This window comes from Nyctereutes procyonoides, unplaced genomic scaffold, assembly GCF_905146905.1.
Source record: "Nyctereutes procyonoides isolate TBG_1078 unplaced genomic scaffold, NYPRO_anot_genome, whole genome shotgun sequence".
Lineage (NCBI taxonomy): Eukaryota > Metazoa > Chordata > Mammalia > Carnivora > Canidae > Nyctereutes > Nyctereutes procyonoides.
In genome coordinates, this window is record NW_026575136.1 from 39,368,614 (window position 1) to 39,392,218 (window position 23,605).

Genomic DNA, 23,605 nt, shown 5'->3' on the forward strand with positions numbered 1-23,605 from the left:
ATCTGTGGACGTTGGTGCCTGCATTACAGTGTGGTCCGGCACCTCCTTCTTTGTTACGGGGTGGCCAGATTAAGTAAAGTACTTCTAAGTAGAAGTGTTTTTGCAGGTTAGTCCTGACGTTTGTCAATGGAAACGTTCTTTTGAATCCCCATTTAACATGTAACCTTTGTAGGAAATTTTAATCCTGAGCGTGACACCCGTGCGTCAAGGTTCCCTTGTTGTGTAACTGAAGTCACTGTATTTGCCTTTGTCGAGCGGCTGCTGGGAATGTGATTTGAACATGGTGTCACCACTCCATGGAACTCGTGTGCACCCTTTGGGCTTTGCCTCCTGGCCGCCGGGTGACTTGAGCCTTCACCTCCAGAGCCGTGGCGTCTCTGAATCTCGGTCAACAGGGCCTACAGGGTAGTGAAGATACCACTGATTCTGATAGGAGGGCCAGGGTGGGGTGCCCCTGGAGGTTGAGAGGACATTCCCAGGGGCCCTTGGGCGGTCTGCCTCCTCCCCCCCTTTCAGGCTGTGCTTTGTACCTTAGGATCCTCATGTCCCTACATGTCCAGACACATGGCAGGCCAGGGGTCCCACAGCCACCAGGTGGCCGCCTCCAGCGTTGGCCACAGCGTCGCACATAGTAGATTTGGGAGGAATCCCAGGACAAGTGCCCCACGGGGCTGTGAGTTGGGTGGGCCTTCAGAGGGCAGGTCACTGGCTCAGAAAAGCCCTGGGGCAGGAGAATCGAGCTTGGTGCCAGGGGTGGATGTGATTGTTGACAGTGCAGCTGGAGGCCCTGCCATGGTTTCTACAGATTCCTCTTTCTGTCCACTTTGTTTTGAAAGTTGTCATTTTCACAGAACGTGTAATTTTGGTATAAGTTGGATAGACCTATTTTTGTTAGAACTATGAAGAGCCTGGGATGCTTTTCGTTTATTTCATTGTAGAGACAATTCTGTGAGTGAGCTTCAGGTTTAGCTGCCCAGTGGCATCAGCGTCGGTATAGGATCCGTGTGTTTATTTAGGGGAACGTATGTTGGGAATATTTCCCCTCAGAGTGCGTGTTCTCTGTTAGCACCTGCTGATGACAGGGGGGGGTGGGGGCCCCACAGATGTGAACACCAGAGGTGGCCCTGGAGGAGGGGGACGGGAGGCTTCCCTGCTCAGCGTGCCGCCTGACAGCCGTGCGTTCACAGAGCCAACAGGACGAACCGTAAAAAGATCTCCAGGGAACATGGTAAACATGTCTGTGAGGGAGACAGGCTGCCCAGGTGCCTGGTGCAGACAGCCGAAGGCATAGGGAAGCTGCATGCGCTGGCAACCAGAGCCCCTCATGGAACATGCTGGGCGGAAATCATGTGCTCATGTGTCCATTGCCCAAGACGGCAAGCTCCCTGGGGGAAAATATCGGCTGGTCATATGTCTCACCATTGTTCTGTTTTCTTTTCAAAGGCTTTTTGGACCCTGAGAAGAAGCTTTTTTCTCATCGAATATTATCAAGGGACGAATGTATTGACCCGTTTTCTAAAACAGGGAACCTCAGGTACGTACTTGGCTGTGTTCATTGAGGCAGAAAGTGCATCAGGCTGGTAATCCAGTAATTCTGTTTATTTATTTATTTTTTGAGATCTTATTCATGAGAGACATAGGGAGAGGGAGAAGCAGGCTCCCTATGGGGAGCCTGGTGGGGGACTTGATCCTAGGACCCCAGGGTGACACCCTGAGCCAAAGGCAAACGCTCAACCACTGAGCCCCCCAGGCATCCCCTTCTGTGTTTATTCTTCCTGCTTCTGGCTTTATCTTCACAGCGCTCAGAAACCCTGCTGTCTTGTCGCCCAGCCTCTTCCCCTTCAGATCCCCAAGCATCCAGGCAGCGGTGGGCTCCCCCAGGGTCTGAGGAAGGGGTGCTGAGATCAGGGCTAGGGCAGGGCAGAGTGGGAGGTGACGAGCAAAGGGACCCAGAGCTCCTCCAAGAACTTGGTGCTGGTGTCTCATGGTTGTTTCCCTAGGAGTGTGCATGCACTAATCCTGCTGGCTCACTCCCAGATCTGTCACCATCCCATCTGCCCCTGGTTACATTCCTGTCCAGCACCTGCTGCCCCTGCCTGCCCTGCTTTCACAGTAGGGTGCTCCCACCCCCAATCCACAGGCTCTTGTACATGTTTGGAAATTTCTTGTTCACTCTGTGCAAGGAATTTTCCCATTTCTACCCAGAAAGGTAGTCCATCCATCTCCCCACACACACTCCCTCCCTCCCGTAGGGTACACTTGTTTTCATGCACATTGGTCCCTGAGGATATTTGGGCAGTTACACTGGGGCCCTGGCTTTGGCTGGTGTTGGTCGTCCTTGTCCAGCGTTTCCTGTTTCAGATTTAGGATGTGGGCACACAAGGCCGTAGGAACCCAGAGGAGAACGTGAAAGTACTTGCTTCGGAAACCAACCTCGTGTGTCCTAGTTACTGTCACGGTGATCAGTGATGAAGACAGATCCATCTAGTGATAGATTCAGGGAGAAGCTACCTACCCCCAGTGAGAACGCCAGAGGGGAGCGGCCTGTTCCCCGGCAGACACAGGTGATGTGGCTTGTATAGGTACAGGCAATGGGGCTCTTCCTAGTTTTTCTCTCCCTCATCTGGAGTCAATATGCCAGAAAGTTTCGACTGTGCAAGTTATTTTAGCTGCCTTTTATTTACCTGTGGGAAACAGATTCAGGAGATACTAATTTTGGACACATGAACATGTTTTCCTGGGTAATTGTAGCCATTCGCAACTAGGGGACTCAGCAGGGGCCGGTAGTCCTCCCAGGTTATTTCCAGATCCAAGAAGAAATCCGTTTTGAATTTTGAATGCTAGCAGCCTGTCTGAATCCCAGAATTGTAGATAGAAATAGAATTTACAAGCCTGTGTGCGGGTAACAGAGCGTGTCTGCGTCTGTCCCATGGCGAACCCTTGCTACTGTTTCTGCTGACCCTGTATATTCTAATAGCATTCTTGGACTTGAGAGCACGTAGGTGCACTGCAGGAAACCGTGGTTTATTTCTCACGGTGGAGATATATGGTCATGTCTCTTCCCCCCATTACCTGAAAACCCTCAGCTGTGAAGCAGAAGCCTGCAGACTGGCTCACAGGCTTGTCACCTGTATTTGTAAATGTCCTGGGACACGACCATTTGTGTGCCAGCTTCCTAGAACGTGGACACAGCCCCCACACTCTAAACTCCAAACTGTGGCTCCATAAGGAACATGTGCTGGTTCCTGCCTTAAGGAGTATCAGAGACAGTGGAGAAAGCGGAGTTATTTTAACGTTGCTTTGTCTGGAAGCTTTGAGAGTTTAAATATGAGCTAAACAAAGTCCCTCGGTGTCATTCCCATCTGTTTCTGTCTAATCCATAATCTGCTTGCTGCCTGGAAAAGATTGTCATGACTTCTAACAGATTATTTTCTTGCAAAATATGCTAGTTCTGGTACGTTTTTACTTCTAGAAATCTCTTTCCCTGTGGAGACTCAATGGTCTGCATCATTGATGATCGAGAAGATGTCTGGAAGTTTGCCCCCAATCTGATCACCGTGAAGAAATACGTCTACTTCCAGGGCATAGGAGACATCAACGCTCCCTCTGGGTCTCGGGAGTCCCAGGCAAGAAGGAAAGGTGGGTGAAAGCCTACTGCCCAGCAGCCCCTGTTGGCAGCTGCCATCAAAGGCTCACTTTGTTTCTGTTCCTTTGTATTTCAGTACTTACAGAGCTGCCTGTCTGTGTTCATGATAAAATAATGAAAAGCACAATGTTTGGTTCTCACTTGGGGTTTTCTTTTTAAATAGTACTCCTCCCTGTCATACTGGTTTCTCTTAAAAGATAAGCAGGACATTGGGAATTTGGCCATCGTGATCCTTGGAAAGAGTGAGCTGTGGGGTGGAGCAGCTCCAGCAAGCTGGTGGTTGGCACTGTGCGTTGGCCCAGAGCCTGCAGAGAGCCACACAGCTTAATCTATTGGGCAAGTGTGAAGCCAGAGTCTGTCTGAAGAAAATGTAAAGTTTTGGTGTGAAGTGTTTCTGATGATCTTTAGTTTGTAGACACGATGTTTGAAGCCTACAGTGACTGCTGTAGTCACGAGGCCTCCCGCAGGGTGTCCACCCACAGCATGGGAGCCTAGAGCGTCCTGTACACATTTAACCAGTTGTGAAAACCAAAACACAGTGACCATCTGTCGCCAGAAACCTAAACATTTGCCTTCACAGCTGCAGTTTGCTGAGCCCAGGTCTAGAGACAAACACAGGGGATGGGAGAGGGGGTTCATGTTGGATGTTATGTAACAGTCACCCTTTGTTTTGTGCACACCTGCAGTAAATCAGTCTTCAAGAGGTGCTGATGGCCCAGAACAAGCTCCGTCCATCAGGGAGATCGAGGAAGGACGGCAGGTTTCTGGGGTTGAGCAAAGTAATGGCCTTGGGAAGCCCATGAGGGAGCTCAATGGGGGCGCCTCTCCACGAGGGGACTGGCCCCTGCCTGGGCAGGAGGAGGAGAGAGGAGCCCGGCCCACTACCCGTGGCCCCTTGGCTGATGGCAAGGGGCCCCCCGCCTGTGCTCAGCAGCATGGTCGGACATTGCCGGAAAAGCGACCTGCTCAGGGCACGGCCAGTGGTGACCTGGACTTTGACCTCTCCAGCGACAGCGAATCAGACGCCCAGTCATCTGATGGTGAAAGCGGGGAGGGGAAAAGCCTAGAAAGGCCTCAAGGAGCACGAGATGCAGGAAAGGCGGCACAGCGGGGCGGCCCCTCTGGCCCAGGAGGGGAGAGGCCCACAGGAGTGAGTCCATGTGCAGAGTCAGCCCCAGACGTGCAGGAGGAGGGCGAGCGGGACGGCCTGTGCGGGCTGGCCAGTGGCTCCATGGACAGGAAGGAAGCCGAGACGGAGTCGCAGAACAGCGAGCAGTCGGGCATCACGGCGGGCGAGTCTCTGGACCAGAGCGTGGAGGAAGAGGAAGATGACGAGGACGACGGGGACGAGGACGACCACTTGGTCTACCTGGAGGAGATCCTTGCCCGAGTGCATTCCGACTACTATGCCAAATATGACCGGTACCTCCGTGGGGACAGCCAGGAAGCCCCCGACATAAGGAAGATCGTCCCAGAGCTCAAGAGCAGAGTGCTGGCAGACGTTGCCATAATATTTAGTGGGCTACACCCAACAAATTTTCCGATCGAGAAGACACGGGAGCATTACCATGCCACGGCCCTTGGAGCCAAGATCCTCACTCAGCTAGTGCTGGACCCCGACAACCCCGACAGGGCCACCCACCTGATCGCGGCACGTGCAGGTAAGTGCACCGGTGCCCCCACTCTCCTTCTTGCCTAGGTGGGGAGGACACAGAGAAGACCTCCCGGCAGGGTGGGTCTGCACCGCCTGACACGGCGGCTTTGAGAGGGCATGGCTATTTGTTCTACTTGTGCAGTTTTCATAAGCATCATCCTTGTGAGCGTCCCCTCATGATTATATGTTGGTGACGTTGTGACTTCTGTGTCTGCCTGTGTGGGGGTCTGTGTGGGCAAGTGCTGGGCGGGTGCTGTCCATGGGCATCACTCAGCATGGGTGCGGCACCTTTGGGTTTGTTGGTGTGCTGCTGCCGTGTGCTCTGTGTCGTCAGTCTCCTCCGCCTGGACTCGGAGGTGCACATGGTTGGGTGCAGAGCAGGGTGGGAAGTTCGTGTTGGAGCCCAGGTACCCAGGAGGTGGTCGGCTGAGCCTCTGACTTGGGGGCTGAGCATGAAGGTTCCAGCTGGAACCAGATACGTCCTAAATGGTTGAAGCTATGAAAGTAAAACTGAAGTCATTGCAGGAAAGCGCCCCCCCCCCCCGAAATCTTGGAATTTCAGCCAAGAAAACAGCCCCCTAGGAACTGGCAGATCAGGAACAAACACTTAAGACAGTGTTGCTAGGAAAACAAAAAACTAAGCAATTACTATTCTTAAGTGGTCCTCACAAGCAGTGGTGCGGTGTTTCCTGGACACAGCCCATCCCTGGCTGCTCCCGCCCCTGCTCCTCCCAGGCATGCACCTGCGGAGCCAGGCCTTCCAGGTCACTGCCTCCTCACCCTGATCCCACGTGTATCACGTCCCACGTGCCTTTTGCATAAAGGAACAAATAGAAGCTTCATGTTGGTGTGAAATGTGGGCAGACTCACTGGAAGACAGATGCAAGCTTGTGGCAACACTCAGGCAATTCCACATGTGCTGAGCCCGGGGCACGGGGAAGGAGTGGCCAGGCTCACCCCTCTACCTGTGGCTTCCGACCCCGGCCTGGGTGCCCAGCCCCTTGTCCTCCCCTCTGCCCGGTCCCGCCGCTGACAGTGCCAGTAGCTGGCCTGACCTTTGCCCCCCTGCTCACAGCACAGTGCAGTCTACGCTTGCAGTAGGTGGGACAGGGGTCCTCACCAGCTGTTAAAGAGTCTTTCCAAGGACACAGACATGTGCACACCAGGGGCACACCCAGGCCTCACTCCCATCCTCTGCTCGGCCTGCTTATAGCCCAGCCTAAGGGTGCCTCCTGCCTGGGCTCCACCGTGGCCGCTGTCCTTTCAGGAGTCAGCTGGCTCTCACAGTGTGGTAACCAGGTGACCTTGGCAGATGGGGCTAGGTGGGGCCCTGAGCATCCAGCAGAGAAACCAAGACAAGATGCACCGGGAGAGGCACCTGTGCAGTATTCTGAGCTCACAGCAGTGACGGAGCCTTTGCACATGCTGAGCTTGTGGTCATGGGGAAGACGTCCCAAGCAGTTGTTTGCAGGGCACAGGCCATGGGAATTGCCCACAGAAATGGACGGGTGACTGCTGGTTGGTGTGCTGTGGTTGTCAGATTCCTGCCCTCCCCGTGGCCTTCCATCAGGTCTCGACCCCGACACCCCCCCCCCCCCATGACACCATGAAGTCTCCAGTTTCAGGCAGGGTTCAGAGCCCGACTCAACAGTCCACAGCTGCCACATGCCTGTGGCCCAGGCTGGAGTGATGGGGGTCATTTCTCTGCAGGCACAGAGAAGGTGCGCCAGGCCCAGGAGTGTGGGCAGCTGCATGTGGTCAACCCCGACTGGCTATGGAGCTGCCTGGAGCGCTGGGACAGGGTGGAGGAGCAGCTCTTCCCTCTCAGGGACGACTATGGCCGAGCACAGAGGTGAGCACCTTGCCTGCTACCTGCCTTCCCATCACCATGGGTACTCCCACCCCCAGACTGTCCTAAAACGTTGTCACCCCCACCTCAGTTGCTTTCTTTCCCAGTTATGCCAAATGGCCTTAGCAGCAAGGCTTGGCTTGCCTGCATTTCCTTCCTGGCCTGGAGCAGCATCAGGAACGATGTTGAGGCTTTGTGGGGTGCTGGTGGCCGGGAGACGGTGACCAGAGCGAGGGGTGCTCAGAGCTTAAGGGGTCAAGGTGGAGCTATGGGAAAGGCCCGCTCTGTGTGTTTGGGGGGAGAGCCGCCTGTTTTTTCGGGAACAGCTTCAGAAAACTCTTCCTGTTGTCAAGAGTTCGGACATTGTATTCAGGGTTAAGATTCCGAAGCAGAGAGGCAGTGATCGCAGACTCGGGCTGAGGTTCCAGGATGGGCATGCAGCAGTCTGCTCTCTTGATCTGCAGCCCTTCAGCTGGGCCTGAGCCTGTTCCACACTTTCTCACAGCTCTTGTTCTGGTCCCACAGAGAAGACGGCCCAGCAGCCTTTCCTGACAGGCAGGGTGCACTTCCCACTGCCTTGTTCCACCCGACACCCGTCCACCCCAGGACCCAACCAGGGCCGGAAGTTCGCATCTATGACGCCAACACGGGCAAGCTCATCCGGAAAGGTGCTGTGGGCCCTGGGCCCCCTGGCTCCCTGGCGGTGCACACGGAGCACTCCTCCTTCAGGTACATGCGCCTGCGAGTTGTCATGCAGCAGAGGGGTGCCCACGAGCGCTTCACGCTGCCATGCTCACTGAGAGCAGACCAGAGGCTATGATGGTGGGACATGAAGTTGGGGCTGGCCTTACCCACTTAGGTGTCGGGCCTCTTGCACATTCTGTGCTGTCTTGGTCCCCAACACTGGAACAGGTAGGGCTGGGCTCCAGCCTGAGAGATGTTCTGCATGTGCCAGGCATGCTCACGTGCTCGTACTTACCCATTGCTGTCTCTGAGGAGGCACTTGGTGTGTAGATGGGTGCACACACACACACACCCCAGGAAGAGGAGGAGCCAGCTGGGCCACTCCTGGCACCCCGTCCACTTCTGGCCCAGATCAGACTGAGGGAGGGCCTGGCAGTGGCTGCTTGGAAACAGGAATATGAGAGAGAGAGAGCCCTCGCTGGGTCAGTCCTGCCTTCTACTCTCTTACTCTGAAGATGTGTAGACGTTTATTTCAGGACACGTTCTCTATGTTATGAACGTTCATTTTTATTGCTGAAACGTTGTGTAAGATGGTGAGCTCACCCCAGTTCTGAGCACACTGTGTTTAAAAGGGAGCCCGTGGGTGGGCAGGGTGGCAAAGTGCTGCCCCAGGGACCCACAGGGACATGCGCATCTCCAGGCTCTGGGGAGTGAGGTGTCGGACCAGGTCAATGGAGGCAGCAGGCCCAGGGAGCCACTCCCATGAGGTCTGGGTGGGCACTGGGCCCGAGTGGAGGCAAGGTCACAATTAATGGAGGTTGTAGAGGTGCTTTTGACAAAGTACGTGTCAGGGGCTGTTACACAGGTATCTGGCACCAATTTGCCGGAGGCTGCCACGGCAGTGTGAGGAACCTATAGCCCTGGAGCTGTTGGGGATGGACAGCTGGCTTCTCTGGTCTCTTGGTGGCCACGGCAGCATGAGGGGAGCCTCGCCCCAACCCAGCACCTGGGATGCTATCCAGGTAGAGGCAGATGTGAACAGATGCTCCAGGGGGAGAGAGCTGGGCAGGAACGGGGAGGCCAGAACAGCTGGCAGACTGCTCCTAGGCGGTGACCTCAGTGCTGACCGTCAAGCACAGGACATGGGCACTCAGTCTGCTTGAGTGTAGACGATTGCCTACCCCCTTGACCGATGCCCCTCAGAGCGCACCCCTGAAGTGTGGCTGTGGCACGTGGCACACCTTTTATTGGACTCGTTCTCCTAGGCCCGGCTTGGGTGGAGCGAAGCCAGGCTGGGGCTTGGGACGGAGTCCCAGAGAAGTGGGCAGGGCCTTTCGAGTAACTGCTCAATGATGTGGGACAGGCAAATGGGGGAGACGTAGAGGGTTTCAGCAGAGGCTTGTAGCCTCAACAGAAGCATGTTCCAGAACTGAAAAATCCCAATCTAAGATTAACTGGAAGACAGTAGAAAATGTGCAGACGGGCAGCCCCGTTGGCTCAGTGGTTTAGTGCAGCCTTCAGCCCGGGGCATGATCCTGGAGACCTGCGATCGAGTCCCACATCGGGCTCCCTGCATGGATCCTACTTCTCCCTTTGCCTGCGTCTCTGCCTGTCTCTCTCTCTCTGTGTCTCTCATGAATAAATAAATAAAATCTTTAAAGAAAACTGTGCAGTCTGTAAACAGAAATGAGGAGGAGCTGGGACCGGTACACAGTCCCAGGGCGGGGGCAGATCAATGTATGGACTTCATCTCTGGAATTTCTCCAAAACAGGGAGAAACAGATCCTCAGGTCCCATAACCTGTGATACAGGCTGGATAGTAGAAAACTAGATGAGCGCATGGTAGTTAGGTTTTTAAAAAAACAAGGAGAAGGGGCATCTAACTGGCTCAGTAGAACATGCAACTCGATCTCAGATTATGAATTTGATCTTGATGTTGAGTGCAGAGATGACCTAAAAACAACTAAAGAATTAAAAAAAAAAGAGAGAGAGAGAGAAAACCTGTTTTGTACATATAGCGTGAGAATATACATTTTATGTTATTAACTGGTAATATTGACGCTGATGTTAACAAAGTACAATTACAATACTCCTAGGTATTAGACGCTACTATGTGATACAAGCCAAGTTTATATCTCAAATGTATTTACATGTAGCAGAAGGATGAAAGCAGGTGGTTTTAATTGCTAGAAGTACAGCAGGGTTATGACCTTTGAAGAGGGCACGATTACCTGAGTAAGAAAGAGTAGGCTGTTGAGACCTCTCAGGCCATGGACAGAGGTGAACATTAAGAGGCAGCAGCAGGTGCCATGTGGACGGCGTGCGTGCACGGAAAGGTGGGCAGTGTCCGGGTCCCCTGGCAGGATGTGAGCCATGGAGGAGGTGGGGGGGGGGGGGGGATGGCGACAAGAGGGAAGAGGGTCACCGCAGGCCAGGTGAGAGTTGACTTCTCAGGTGCTGGCAGGTGCACGGGGACAGCTGCTTGAGAAAGCCCTTGTAGCTGCAGACAGTTCAGGCCAGGGTACGCAGAGATGAGGTGCTGAGCCAGGCAGAGGCTGGGAGTATGGCTTGCCGTTCCCGTGGTGCTGGCAAAGTGGGCCATGTGTCCCTCCTGCTGGAAGAGCTGGTTTGTGCAGCTTGTCCTATGCTGAGCCTAGGCAAGCTCGGCTCCATTGGTGGTGTCCTGGGCGGAGCCTCTGTGACACTGACGCCAAGGGATGGGCTGGTGGGAGCCCTGGTGGCCTGCAGGGATGCTGCCCGGTTCCTCCTGAGTCGTGGCTCCTGCTTGTACAAGACGCTCGTGGGATGCTGGAAAGAGGTGCTGTCGTGGGCGGGAAGTGGACATCTGGACCCCTGGCTTGAGGGGCACTGTGGTGACCTCCTTCCTCACTTCATGGTTCTTGTGGAGAAGTGTTTATACAGTTGGGGTGAGGGGAGCATCCCAAGGAGGGTCCCCTGGTTTCCTGTCGTCTCACATGGGCAGCGCTGTGACCCTCTATGTGGGGGTCCCCAAGGCCAGGCTCAGCCAAGGCAGCCGAGCCATGAAGGGTAGCAAGGGGTGCTATGCTGTCCCTGCACCCTGGGTGGATGGATGGTGGCCCCAGGTCCGGTTTAGGGGGACCATGGACTGTGGGACAGGGGTCGGGGGCTGCAGTGAATCTGGGGCTTCTGACTCAGGTACTGGGTCTGATGGCCCAGCCATCCTCCGTAAGTCATCGTGGGGCAGACAGCCCTCCCTCATGTCTGTGCTCGTCGACTAGAGTTGGCAGCCCACCCAAGGCCGCCGTGCCATGCTCATGGCCCAGACAGCCTGAGAGGGAAGCGGTGCCGCAGTTTATGACATGGGCTTCCATCACGGGGACTAGATCCTCCTCTGTGAGGCTCTGCGCTGCTGTGGTGACCATCATGTGGTTCGGATTCTCTCTGTGCGTGAAGCTGTGCATTAAACCCCAGCACGCTCAGAGCACTAAAGTCAGCTTACAGTCACCTTATGTCACCGAAAGCCATCACAAAATCAGTGCTGTGCAGACGTTTATGTGAGTGATTCCTGCTTTTTAGAATCTGCTTTTCTTACTACTGAAAGTTAGATCACCAATCTTTGAGTTAATTCTCTTAAGCATAAAGAACAAACATTTGGAATGTTTAGAACTTGGGTTCAAAGATGCTTTGGGGATTATTCAGGCTTGCCTGGAGTAAGTGGCAGTAGGTCAGGAGTTTGTGCAGTGTGGAGGGGGGGAGAAGTAATTAAGTGTTGTCTGGAAACACTTGCAGTGATAGGCTGCCCTGGAACACAGCTGAGTGCTGCCCTTACATAGAACACTCACAGCAGATTACCACCTCTTTGCTCAGAAATGTGTATGATTATTGTGAATAGTGGCACAGCGGCTTGAGAGAACAGAATAACAAGCCTTTCAGCTCCGTCTTTTTGGAGGAAATCACACACTTGCATGGTAGTTTATTTGGAGGTGGCTCTGATGCAATTTTTGTTGTTGTTTGTTTGTTTGTTGTGAGCTTAGAAGTATGATTTCCACCAAAATACTCATTGACTTATTGCCAGGCTGCATGGGCATACAGAGGATGTTAGCACCGTCGATGAACTCAGGCTAGTGGTTATCCCGTCAGGGCCATCTGAGGCTCATTCCAAATAACCCGCCACTGTGATGGTAGGCGTCATCTCCTTCCTGACTTGTGTGTAGGAAACTCTCTGTTCTAAAACTAGCGAAAGAAATGACCCATGTATGCAAAAGGGGCGGCCCCTGTCCCCGCAGCAGTCCAGGACTGAGAGGAAAGAGGGCAGGGCCTGGGGCACACTCTCATGGGCGCCTGAATAGGCAGAAAGACCCCCTGCAATTCATCATTGTGGCAGAGTAAGGGCCCCCTTTCTGTTTGGAGCGAGAGCTCCCATTTATTTGGTTTCATGTTGTACCCTACACCCGTGTCCCTAATCCACCTGTCCACATGCCGCCACCCAGGCACCTCCAGGCCACCTCTGTTTGCACCATCAGCCCTCACAGATGTGAGGTGTCCACACTGGTATGTCCTGGGAACCTCAGGCTGCAAGGTCTGCGCCAGCTGCCCCTCGAGGCTCTGGTCCCCCTGCTCCTGCATGCCGAGGGCTGCAGTAAGTAGAGCCTGGGGGTGCTGGCACAGCCCCATTCTGACCCCGGAACCCTGGGTAGGCCCCATTGTGACAGGGTGCCTGGGGCAGAGAGCACTGATGCCCTTCCGTGTGCTTGTCTGACTTGAGAGGCCCAGAGAACCGTGAGTGTCTGTCCTTCTGGCTTTGGTGTTTCTCATTCTGGGCGGGGGTGCTGGCTCCCTGGGGGCTGTCCCGGTGCTTGCATGCACGAGGGCACTTCTCTGTGAGAGAAGGAAGAGAGGGGAACCATACACCTCGCCCACTTGGGGGGTAAAGCTGGGAGGGACAGGACCGGGCCCAAACCTCGGGCTTCCCCATGCAGTGACCTCAGGATGGTCCTGGTCCTGGTCCTGGTCCTGGTCCGGGGGTGGGCAGTGGAGCAGCCAGGACCCTGGGGAGGCACAGGAACTCACCACACTGTCAGCCTGAGCTCGCTTCCCTGCAAGGACAGAGTTCAGGATTCTGATTCTTTACCTCATGGTTACTATATGCCATTAGCTGTGAATGTTTGTGCGTTTTTTTAATTACAAGTTCTATTTTGAGGTTGCAGGCAGATGTGAGCAGTCGGAGAGAGATCCTGTGTGCCCTTCCCCCAGGTTGCTGGGCCATAGCAGTGTGCAGACCTGCAGGCCATCCTCCCCACCAGGGGGTCAGGGACACAGAATCACCCCTTCCTGGCCCCTCCTGGCCTTCGGTCAGTGCCCTGCTCACAGGCTTTTGTAGTCCGTGGCCCCCAATCGGCCCACTGCTGGCCCTCTGTCTGCAGTTCCACCTCCCACGACCGAGCAGCGTTGTGCCAGGGGAACCCCCGGAGGACACCTGGGTGTGGCCTGCCATGGGCCAACAAGGACATAGGCCTGCCGCTGCATGCACTTGTGCAGACCAGTGCCCAGTGGTGGGACCACTGTATGCAGGGTGTGGGCCTGATTTTGTAACAGACCCCCTTTCTCTGCACCCCCGCAGCGAAGTGTCTGCGTATCTCTGCCGTTTCCGAGCTGGATGGTTGGTGGAGTTTGACGTTTTTTATGTAGGTGCTGTTTCTTTGTGGATGGTGTGGCTGGAAGGTACTTTCTTATTCTGTAGCTTTCCGTTATCTTTACAGAGTTGGGCAAAGCAAAAGTGTTTGATTTTGATGAATTAGGTTCTGCTTAGCAGTTTTCATGAATACGCATTTGGCGTCAAGTCTGTGAAGTCTTTGTGTGCTCCTAGATCCTAGCGGTTTCCTCTCATGTCTTGTTCTGAAAGCTTCATAGCTTTTACATTTTATATTTAAGGCCATGATCCATTCTGAGTTTTCACACAAGGTGTGAGAGTTCTGGGTTGGAGGTGGGTTCTGCCCCACCCTGTTTGCTGAAAAGGCATCTTGGTCCATCACTTCGGTGCCCGAGTCACGTGTCACAGGTACATCTGTGCGGGTCAGTTCTGGGTTCCCGTCTGTTCCCTTGATCTAAAGATATTTTTTGTCTTTTCTTGATTTTAAGGTGAAAACATTGCATTTTTCACTTTCAATAGGATGTTGCCTCTAGGTTTTCTCTTGATGCTCTTTACCAAGTTGGAGGAGTTTCCCCTCTTCCTGACTTTTGGGAAGTTTGTATCCTGACTGGGTATTAAATTTCTCAGATGCTTTATCTGTAGTGATATCAGTTGGTGTTTCCTCTTTGGCCTGTCACTGGAATTTTACTTCTCTTGTAGGTCAGGGAACCTTTTTCTCACAGTTTTCAAGGTTTTTGTCCTTGTCTTGAAGAATAAACTTGATGACGTGTCCTAGCGTGGGTTTGGGGGTATATCATTTTTGGTTTCACCCAACATTTTGAATCATAAAGTTGAACGTCTTTCACCACATTTAGGACATTTGTAGCCCTAGTTCTGTGAGGACTTTTCCTGTTTCTCCTCCTGGGATCGGGGACACAAATATCGGATCCTGTCCTCTCACGTGTTCAGAAAGCACGTTCTTCTTCCCTTTCCAGTCTCCCTTTTCCCCGTTGTTCAGGTGGAGCAATTCTTGTCACGCCTCATGTTCTCTGTCCTCTCCATTGTGAAGTTGAGCCCATCCCACCTGTTTTTTTTTTCAAATTGAGGCTATGAAAATGTTTTCCGTTCTGAAGCTTCTGCTTGGCTCTTCGTAGCTTCTGTTTCTTCTTTTTCTTTTCTTTTTTTTTTTAAGATTTTATTTATTCGTTCATGAGAGAGGCAGAGACATAGGCAGAGGGAGAAGCAGGCTCCATGCAGGGAGCCCAATGCAGGACTTGATCCTGGGACCCCAGGATCACGCCCCGGGCAGAAGGCAGGTACTAAACTGCCAAGCCACCCAGGGATCCCCAATAGCTTCTGCTTTTTCACTGGGTTTTCTTACCTATGTCACATGTGCTTGCAGTCCTTGTGTAGGCATGCTTCACCATCGCGTTGGATCCCAGAGTGGCCATTCCCCACCACCCTTCTCATTTAGCCGGGGGCCTTCCTGGTTTTCAGTAGGACCCGTGATTTTCCATTGAAGCCCGACGTCTTCACATCACATGGTGAGAGTCGGGGCCTTATTCCCACCGGGTGCTGGGCTTCTCTGTGCTGGACACACTGTGGCCCATTCACGCACGGGGAGACGTCCACATCTACACTCAGCCTCCGTTGGCACCTGTATGGGTGTCACTGCTGCTGCCAGGCCATGGGGGCTCTGGCTGCCCCCTGGGGTCACCGCCGACGTGGGGGAGGGATGTCCATGTTACCACGGGGTGAAGGTGAACATCTGACTCACACCTCCCAGCCTGGAGTGGGGGCCTCATTACTGCAGGTGGGGTGTTTGTCTGGGCCCCACCTGCCATGGTCTCCAAAGACTCTGCCTGGGGGACATAGCTTGTGGTGGTGGCCTGCAGCAGAGCACTGACTGGAGAGAGCAGGCTGCCCTTGGGGCTCCATGTCTGCCTGTTAGTGTTCTGTGTTACCCACTCCTCTTCCTGCCCCCCCCCTTCTGTCAGTCCTCTGTGTTTCTCTGGGTCTCAGAGTGAGCCCCCAAGGCCCCCCTGCCTGCCTGGGATGGATGTCAACTTTGGGATTCAGAGTAGACAGTGAATCTCTTTGTGGTTTACTTCCTCTTGGAGGGATGGTCCCGTTCGGAGGAGCTGCGCAAGCAGCCTGGTGTCGGGGCAGGGGCTCTTGCCCTGGGGGTTTGCTGCCCCAGAGTCCCCCTGCTGGATGCGGGAACTGGGAGCCGAACCATCCGGGACCTCCGTCATGCCATTCACAGTAACAATAAGCTGTTATGTGTTAACACAGTAACACATCTTTAATGAAATAGCTTGTTTGCCAAGTGGACAAGCAGTCAAGGAGAAGAGCGGCTTGTTCTGCGATTGTGGCTCTGGCTGCTGCCTCTGCCCCTTGGTGGAAACAAGAAGAAATTCTGTGGCCTCCAGTGTGCTGTGTCATTGGTGAAGGGACATAGGGGCCCTCAATACGGTGGCCGATGCAGCGTTCTGTGAGATGAAGCCGCCCCTTGGGGTTCCCTGTCCGCACGTTTCAGGTTGTGGTTAGAACTGAGCCCACTTCTCTGAAGGAAGACTGACATCCTTGTTCTTCAGGAACCTGCTGTTTTCCCACATCGGGGCCGCTGGTCAGCGGGTGTGGTGGTGTCCCTGCGGAGCACAGGGTGCTGGTCCCTCACAGATGTCGGGGAAGATGTCACTTTGTCAGAGGGTACACAGCTGCTAGCACCGCTGCTGCTCTTCACTTTTGGAGTTTGGACAGAAAACCCCCATGTTTTCTCAGAATCCTGAGGTTTTCGTGCATCAGCATCCATGTCTCAGGGAGGGTACTAGTGGCCGGCCACGACCGTGGGGCCAGAGGTGTGGTGCAGACTCCGAGCCCAGCAAGCCACTGCTGGGGACGGCTGCTCAGGGTGGACGCAGAGGCCGTGTGCGTGGAGGGCGCCCCGCCTGGGACAGGCCCCAGGGCAGAGCACTATGAAAACGCTCGCCGGTTTGTCGTGTTAATGTTTGACCATTTCCCAGAACTGTGCACATGCCATCCCGAGAGGTACCCCCTGCCTCCGGTGGACAGCTGGCTGGCTTCAGCCCTGGGCACCTTCTCTTGGTTCCGCAGAGCACAGACAAAGGTTTGTTGGCCTTGTTTTACAAGTCTTACAGCTTTCGGGATGCCCGGGTGGTTCAGCAGTGAAGTGTCTGCCTTTGGCTCGGGGCGTAATCCTGAAGTTCCAGGATGGAGTCCCACATCGGGCTCCCTACATGGGGCCTGCTTCTCCCTCTGCCTGTGTCTCTGCATCCCTCTGTCTCTATCTCTTTCTGTCTCTCATGTTATTCAAGAATATTCATAAATAAAATCTTAAAAAAAGTCTTACGGCTTTCTAGGAAATTGTTCGTTAGCACTTCACTTTTTGCCCTTGGTTATAAAACTAAGGGACCCAGTGCAGCGGTGCTATGCCAGCAGGAGAAGGTAGGTGCTCGCTTCCAGGGGCAAGGTTGCGGCGACGCCAAGCCTCTGCTCTGAGCAGGCGCGTGTGCTGCTGTCGACCACGGTGGCTCCTATAACTAAAATGCTGTGTTTGTGTATGTTTGTGTGCCTGCTCCAAGAGTCAGGAGTCCATCAAAGTGACTTTCCTCATGTGGGACCTATGACGTTCATTTCAGAGTGGTTCAGCCGCCGCGGCAGATGCTTGCGCAAGAGCTGCCAGATAGCCGACCCGGAGAGCAGCCCGGCCCCAGTGGACGGAAGCGACAGCCCAGCATGTCAGAGACAATGCCGCTGTACACGCTGTGTAAGGAGGACTTAGAGAGTATGGACAAAGAGGTGAGGCCCGCGGGCGCCAGCGCGCCGGGGGCAGGGCGCCGACCGTACTCACGCACCGCCCTTGGTGTCCCAGGGACGCGTCCACCAAGACATGCGGCGGCCTTGAGTGATGCGTCGGGGCATCGGCAGCGCTGGAAAGCCCAACCGCGACTCGCCAGTGGGGCCGACGGCCAAGACCTTGTCTCCGTCATTGGCGAGGGTCCGGCCTCGGGCGGGTGGGGCCAGGGCTGCCGGCGGCCTGTGCTGCCCAGTGGGACACCCTCGACGGCCACCCACCCAAGTCACGGCCAGCAGCCCACTGTAGGATCTTAGCTCCTCCGCTAAATAGTTTTAGGGCTCATCAGTGGGGTTTTGTTTCTTCATATGCTTAGTGGTGGGAATAAGGATGATGAGGCCCTGGATTTCCTTTGAGAACCAAACCACACAGAGCTGCAGATATTTTTGTAAGTCAGTCTGTTGTCTGTCTCCGAGTCATCTTCAGAGATGACAGCAGCTCACATGTTAGCCTGTCCCAAGTCCCTCATGCCCTGCCTAGGTCAGCACCCCTGAGAAAGAGGTCCTCCCTGTGGGGCTCTCCGTTGGTTCACCGGGGGTTAGTGCAGGAAACCACCTCATGCATCCAACTGAATATGGCACCTCCTGGGCACTCCCAGCCAGCCTCTGCCTGGGACAGAAGCTGTGCACTGGCTGGTGCCATGGCGGCCTTGCTTTCTGCTCCAGCACCACGCTCCATGTCCACTGCCACCGCTGGGAGGACGCATACAGAGCAGAACACGTTGCAGTCTATTTTCAGCAGCAGCAGGAAAACGTCAGTGGTTCTCCTCAGCACAAACTTAACCAGCAAGATGCTCATTGACCTTATGACAGTCAAACCCTGTTTGCAGATGGGCTTGGGTTCCTTTTTCTGCCATTTTTTAAACATCTCGCAAGTATGTGTGCTGGTTTTTGTTTCATAAAAATGTCTTCTCCAAAAACATTTCCACAGGGCTACTTCTTTCTGTCTGAGGAAGTGGCTGGCCCCACAGGGCCCAGGGAGGAGGGCTGCCTGCACCTGCCTCCCTGCCCTCCTGCCCATCTTGCAGACACACACTCCAGTGTGTCAGGTGGCAACCCTGATTTTGTCACTTGTTCCACGTCAGAGGGTTTTGGAATCTGTGAAATAAAAGCATTAAATGCAACTTTTCATCACTCTGAGGAATAAAAATAAGCCTTCAAGCCTTCCATCTGGCTCCTCAACCACAAGAGGTATGGAAGGCCGGAGCAGCCTTAGACTGTGGATCTGGCGAGCGCCGTGCCGTGCTGTCAGTGGTGCAAGAATAGAGGTCCGGGTCCCGTCAGCCCTACCAGGGAGGCCACTGACACTGGTGTCCTGGCCAGTGGCAGCAGCCGCCAACCCTCCACCCCAGCCCCTCCTCCCAGATTCCTGGTTCTTGGGAAGCATGGTGGGCCACAGACTACAGGGTTTAAAATTGGAAGCTGAGAGGCAGGGACGCAAACATGCACGGCCTCACACGTGTATTGTGGTGTCCCTCCCATCTGCAGTTCTGTTTGGAGCAGAAAGGGTCCCTGGGAGCTACGGCAAGTGGCCGAGACTGGACAAACAGTCCATCTTCCTAAGAACTTAGTAACACCTGGCAGTGCTGCGCACTTGGGTGCTAGGTGTGGATCACCTGGAGGCGCAGCAGTGGTGGGTGGTCTCAGAGGAGCTTCGTGTCAGGTTACATGGGGATGACCTGGACAGAGCGTGTCCTGACAGGAGGAACACCCAGGTGTCAGAAGATGCCATGGACCATGCCCACACGCCCAGAGAGGTTGTTAGAGCACCGTGGTCCAGGTGGCAAGAGATGCTTCTCGTCCCTGCGGAGTGCTGGAGAGCCGACACACAGCCTCTATGACACTGGTCTTGGGCCCCTGCCCTGTGAGCTTGAAGAAGTGACGCAGTCTTGCATCCACTTCGCTGTCTCATGAGATGTGCCACACTCACACAGCTCTGGACCAGGAGCAGAATCCTAAAAGGAGGGAGTAGGACAATCATTCTCCACATGCAGCATTCAGAGAGCACCCCAGTCTGCAGGGCGGTGACCCTGAGGTCGTTCACCAGAGCAGAAGGAAAGGAGGGTGAGGCTCGTAGGAAATTTTGGAACCTTGGAAAAGAATCCCAGGAAGTGTCCAAAACCTTTAGCGCGCTGCGATAGAAAGGGGCCATGGTGCACTGGTGACATGTCGGACTGCTCATTTTCTGGTGGCCATTTGGGTGGATTGCTTTTCCAGAGTCCTGGATTCTGTAGACATGTGTACACACTGCAGACTTAAGGGGCCACTTTTCTGCGTTCATTTGTTGGATTTATCAAGAACATTTAATTGGATAACAAAATGTTTTCTTTATGAGCTCCTTCAGTGGTGGATCTGCCAAAAACATCTATTTCAAATGCAGTTAAGTTCTAGGAGTTGGAAATCTACCTCAGGACACCCAGCATGATTCGGGACACAGCAGGGGCTCTCTCTCAGCACAGTAATGAGGGGTCCTGGGAAATAGGATGGAGCAACATGAGCTCCTGACCTGTGTTACTAAGGAGGTCCCCATGCTGCCCCATGCTCCCCTATGCCATGTGCTCCCTCGTCCCCCCCCGTGCTCCCCTGTGCTCCCTTGTGCTGTGTTCTGTTGTCCCTCTCTGCTCCTCTGTGTTGTGTCCTGATGTCCCCCCCCATGCTCCCCTGTGCTGTGTACCCCATCTCCCTTGTGCTCACCTGTGCCGTGTCCTGACGTCCTCCCTGTGCTCCCCTGTGCCATATCTTGATGTCCCCCATGCTCCCCAGTGCTTCCCTGTGCCATGTCCTAACGTCCCGCTGTGCTCCCCAGTGCTCCCCTGTGCCATGTCCTGATGTCCCTCCATGCTCCCCTGTGCTTCCCTGTGCCGTGTCCTGACATCCCCCCGTGTTCCCCTGTGCTCCCCTGTGCCATGTCCCCCATGCCCCCTACTGTAGTTGGAATTTTTCAATCTGCCTCCTCAGGCTGCGGTCAGCATTGACAGGTGCTCCACAGCTGGGGTGTCCAGAGCATGTCTGTCAGAGGCCCTTTGTCTGGGCCCAGACACCTCTTCTAGCCCCCAGCAGGCAGCCCCCACCCTACACCCCCCTGCATTTCTGTCTCTCCTTCGTTCAGCTGCCAGGGTTCTCTAAACGCAGCTCAGCTCGTGTCACTGGAGGTACCGCTCACTGGTGACAGGTACCCTAGGGGCTGTGTGGCCTGCCTTAGCCTATTGTCTTTGTGCCCCAGGCATTGCAGATCCGCATCCACCAAACTAGGGTCCGAGACAGCCCGCCCACCACCACAGTCCCTGTGCATGGCTCCATTCTGCGGGCTTGGGTACCTGCGGCCAGCCATGCCTTGGGGTCAGGTCCCTTGCAGTCAGAAGGTCAGTGGCAGCCTGACAGTGAATCACATGCCCACGTCGTTGGCCCCTTCGTGTCCCTGCAGGAGGAGGAGGAGCCGGGCTGCGTGGTGAGATGTGGTACGATCTCTGAGAGCGGCCATGTCTACACATGTTAATGGCACGTCGTTGGGGTCGCTCTGTTTCAGCACCAGTTACTGGTAACCTTTCCAGATGCACATGGATAGGGTTCAGGCGTCCCTGGGGCTTTGGCCACGTGCCCCACGGATAAGGGAGGGACTGCTATGTACGCACGTCTGCTGTGATTATTTGTTTAATCACGTCAGTGCCAGATGGTTGTACTTCACGTACCATGGCTCACACACAGGTGAGCGCCGTGACCTCAGCATCTGCCATGGTTCAGACAGAAGTGATGGGGGCGCCAGCCCATATGTTCACACCATGGGCAGCAGGTTCCATTTCCACCATCATGTGCGAGATGGGAAGCCTTATTTTGTTGTATGGACGCTTCAGTTCTGTTGAATTGATAGGTTTGTTTCTGATGAGTAAGCGCTATCTGTAAGCATGGTGAGCTCACCCCTGGTTTCCTGCCTCCCTGGGGTGATACCTTTCTTGGGAGGAAGTGGGGCCTCAGACAGGGGTGCTGCTGTCTGGAGACTCACAGGTGGTCCCGTATGAGCTAACCAGAGCACCTCAGGGAGCCACATGGCCCCGAGAGTCTATCCACATGAACAGTCTCATTCACAGTACTGGCTCTGGAAGGGTCCGCCTGGGGCTGGGAAGCCGCCAGGGCTGATTTCAGCCTGGTACCACACCCTGCCATGTGCACCCTCCCATGTGCTGCATTCAGTGTGAGACTCCTGCATTGGGAGCATCTTCGCAGAGCTGCTTCTCCTGGCCCTGACGGCAGGTCTACCCCAACTGGCAGCAAACACTATTTTGCAATTATATTCAGAATAAAACAGGCACATTTTCTATTGGCTTCAAGATGTTGAGACAAAGCAAGTATATTCCAGAAGCTACCATGGACCCAGCTTTTGGGGGCAGTGGGTAGCACAGGTGTGGCTGCAGCACCGCTTGAGTTCGTGCTTCTGGGTCAGGGTTGTTACTGTTCAAAACACGTTCATAATGTTTTGCCCAAATTATGGTTCTTAGGGTTAATAGAGTCTTCAACCCTGTGTGATTCTTCATCAGGTGTCACCTCCCAGAGGTGGTGGGTCTTATTGTAACACCACAGTGTTTTCATGGATCAGGGTTATTCACATGTGTTTACTTTTTAGGCAAAACACAAGAAAAGCACAGAATGGAGTACTCACTGTGTTTGTTCCGAGACTGCTGAGCAGTTTTTGTGGTGAGATGTGTGGGCCGTGGTTCTCCCTTTCACGTTAAAGCCGACAACAATCTGTTCTGAAAGTGAAAAGGTTAATATCGTATAAAAACAGAGTGTGTGCCTGGACTCAGTAAGTGGAGTGTTAGCGTAAGTAATCCAGAGACCCAGCAAGCCATTCGCCTCACATGTGTTGACGTGCAGGGAAACATCACAGTTGGGAGAAAAGCAAAGCGGCGCCAACCCGCGTGCTGCCCGGGGGCTCCCCCACAGCCTCCCCGAGCCTGCAGCTAAAGCCCTCAGGATGGGAAAAGCAAGGCCGCAGGGGCGCCTGGCTGGCTCAGTCCATAGAGCACATGACTCTTGACCTCAGGGTCATGAGTTCGAACCCCATGTTGGACCTACAGCTTACTTAAAAAAAAAAAAAAGAGAGAGAATTTCAGAAAGAACCAACGAGCAGACAGGTCCCTGAAATTTCAGTCAGTGTGGGTGTGGCAGGGACGGCAGAATGGGCATGGCGGTGGGTTTCCTGGCCCTTCTCCTGCACCCAGCTCTGGGCCTCATGGAGGTGGGGGCGTCTCTTGCCAGCTCTGCTCTGGGCCGGCCCCTGTCGTGAAGCTGTGTAGCCACTGTGGGCAGGCACCCAAGACATGGAGGCTCTGCGGCCCAGAGAGGACGGAGGTCCCTTTCTCTGCCTCTCTGCCTCAGTACCGCGCAGCAGCTCAAGGAGCGCCCCGATTCTGTGCAGGGGCTGACCCAAGCCTCAGGCTTACTTCATAAACAAATGTGGAACAGATGGCAGCACCATGGCGCTGCACATAGACAGTGAGGCAGAGTGTGGCCTTACCTGCCCGTCCCAAGCCAGGCTGGCCGCCTGCTGAAACAAACACCCGCATTCTCCAGAGGTTCTGAGAGGGTGTGACGTGGGAACTGTCTAGGCCCGATCTGACCACCCTTGACGGCAGGGTTCTGAGACCAGCGCTGCAGGAGCAGCTCAGTGGCTGTGCTCCCTGGTCAGAGAGAACTGCATGTGATGAGGCACAAGCAGCAGGAATTTCGGAACTGAGACAGACACGCTCACCCAAGTCGCTGACAATCGCCCGACACGCCCCTGCTGAAGCGGAGGCTGCAGAAACCACCCTGAGGACGTGCAGGACGTCCAGCTCAGGATCCAAGCTTCGACGTGTGTGTCGTTGGCATCCCCAGACAGGGGCAGGACATCGCCATGGGGCAGAGACTTGGACAAATGACGACTGGAAACCACCAGAACTTGGTCACAGGCATAAATTTATAGGTTTCTGATGCTACAGACCTGTCTGGCCAGTCGTAGAATTTCAGGAAAGTAGCGTGACCTTGTCTACATGCCATGTGTCCTCCTAGCTCCCTTTTCCCCACAACCACAGCAGGCCATGGAGAGCGGGCTTGGGTCTGAAGAAGGCCCTGAGCAGCAGGGGCTCTCGTGTGCATGTCCAGAGAGCAGATCTCCGGTCAGGGCCACACGGACGGGGCGCACGGTGGAATTCAGTTCCATTGCCATGGGGATGCCCAGAAGAAGCGGCTGGAAGATGGCTGAGATGCAGCCATGCCACAGAGTCTCCTCCTTGGCGTCGTGAGCGTGTT

General features: G+C 54.5%; 1 protein-coding gene across 6 annotated transcripts in view; it reads left to right on the forward strand.

The window, feature by feature from the left end:
• The window catches only part of CTDP1 (CTD phosphatase subunit 1), a 53,065-nt gene that overhangs the window by 15,836 nt on the left and 13,624 nt on the right, over positions 1 to 23,605 (forward strand). For all 6 annotated transcript variants that reach the window (XM_055303272.1, XM_055303273.1, XM_055303277.1 and 3 more), the window contains exons 6-11: positions 1,444 to 1,534; positions 3,473 to 3,639; positions 4,333 to 5,307; positions 7,011 to 7,152; positions 7,675 to 7,878; positions 17,107 to 17,266. In XM_055303272.1, the coding sequence (XP_055159247.1) occupies positions 1,444 to 1,534; positions 3,473 to 3,639; positions 4,333 to 5,307; positions 7,011 to 7,152; positions 7,675 to 7,878; positions 17,107 to 17,266 (1,739 nt within the window). The remainder of the gene's footprint in view (positions 1 to 1,443; positions 1,535 to 3,472; positions 3,640 to 4,332; positions 5,308 to 7,010; positions 7,153 to 7,674; positions 7,879 to 17,106; positions 17,267 to 23,605) is intronic.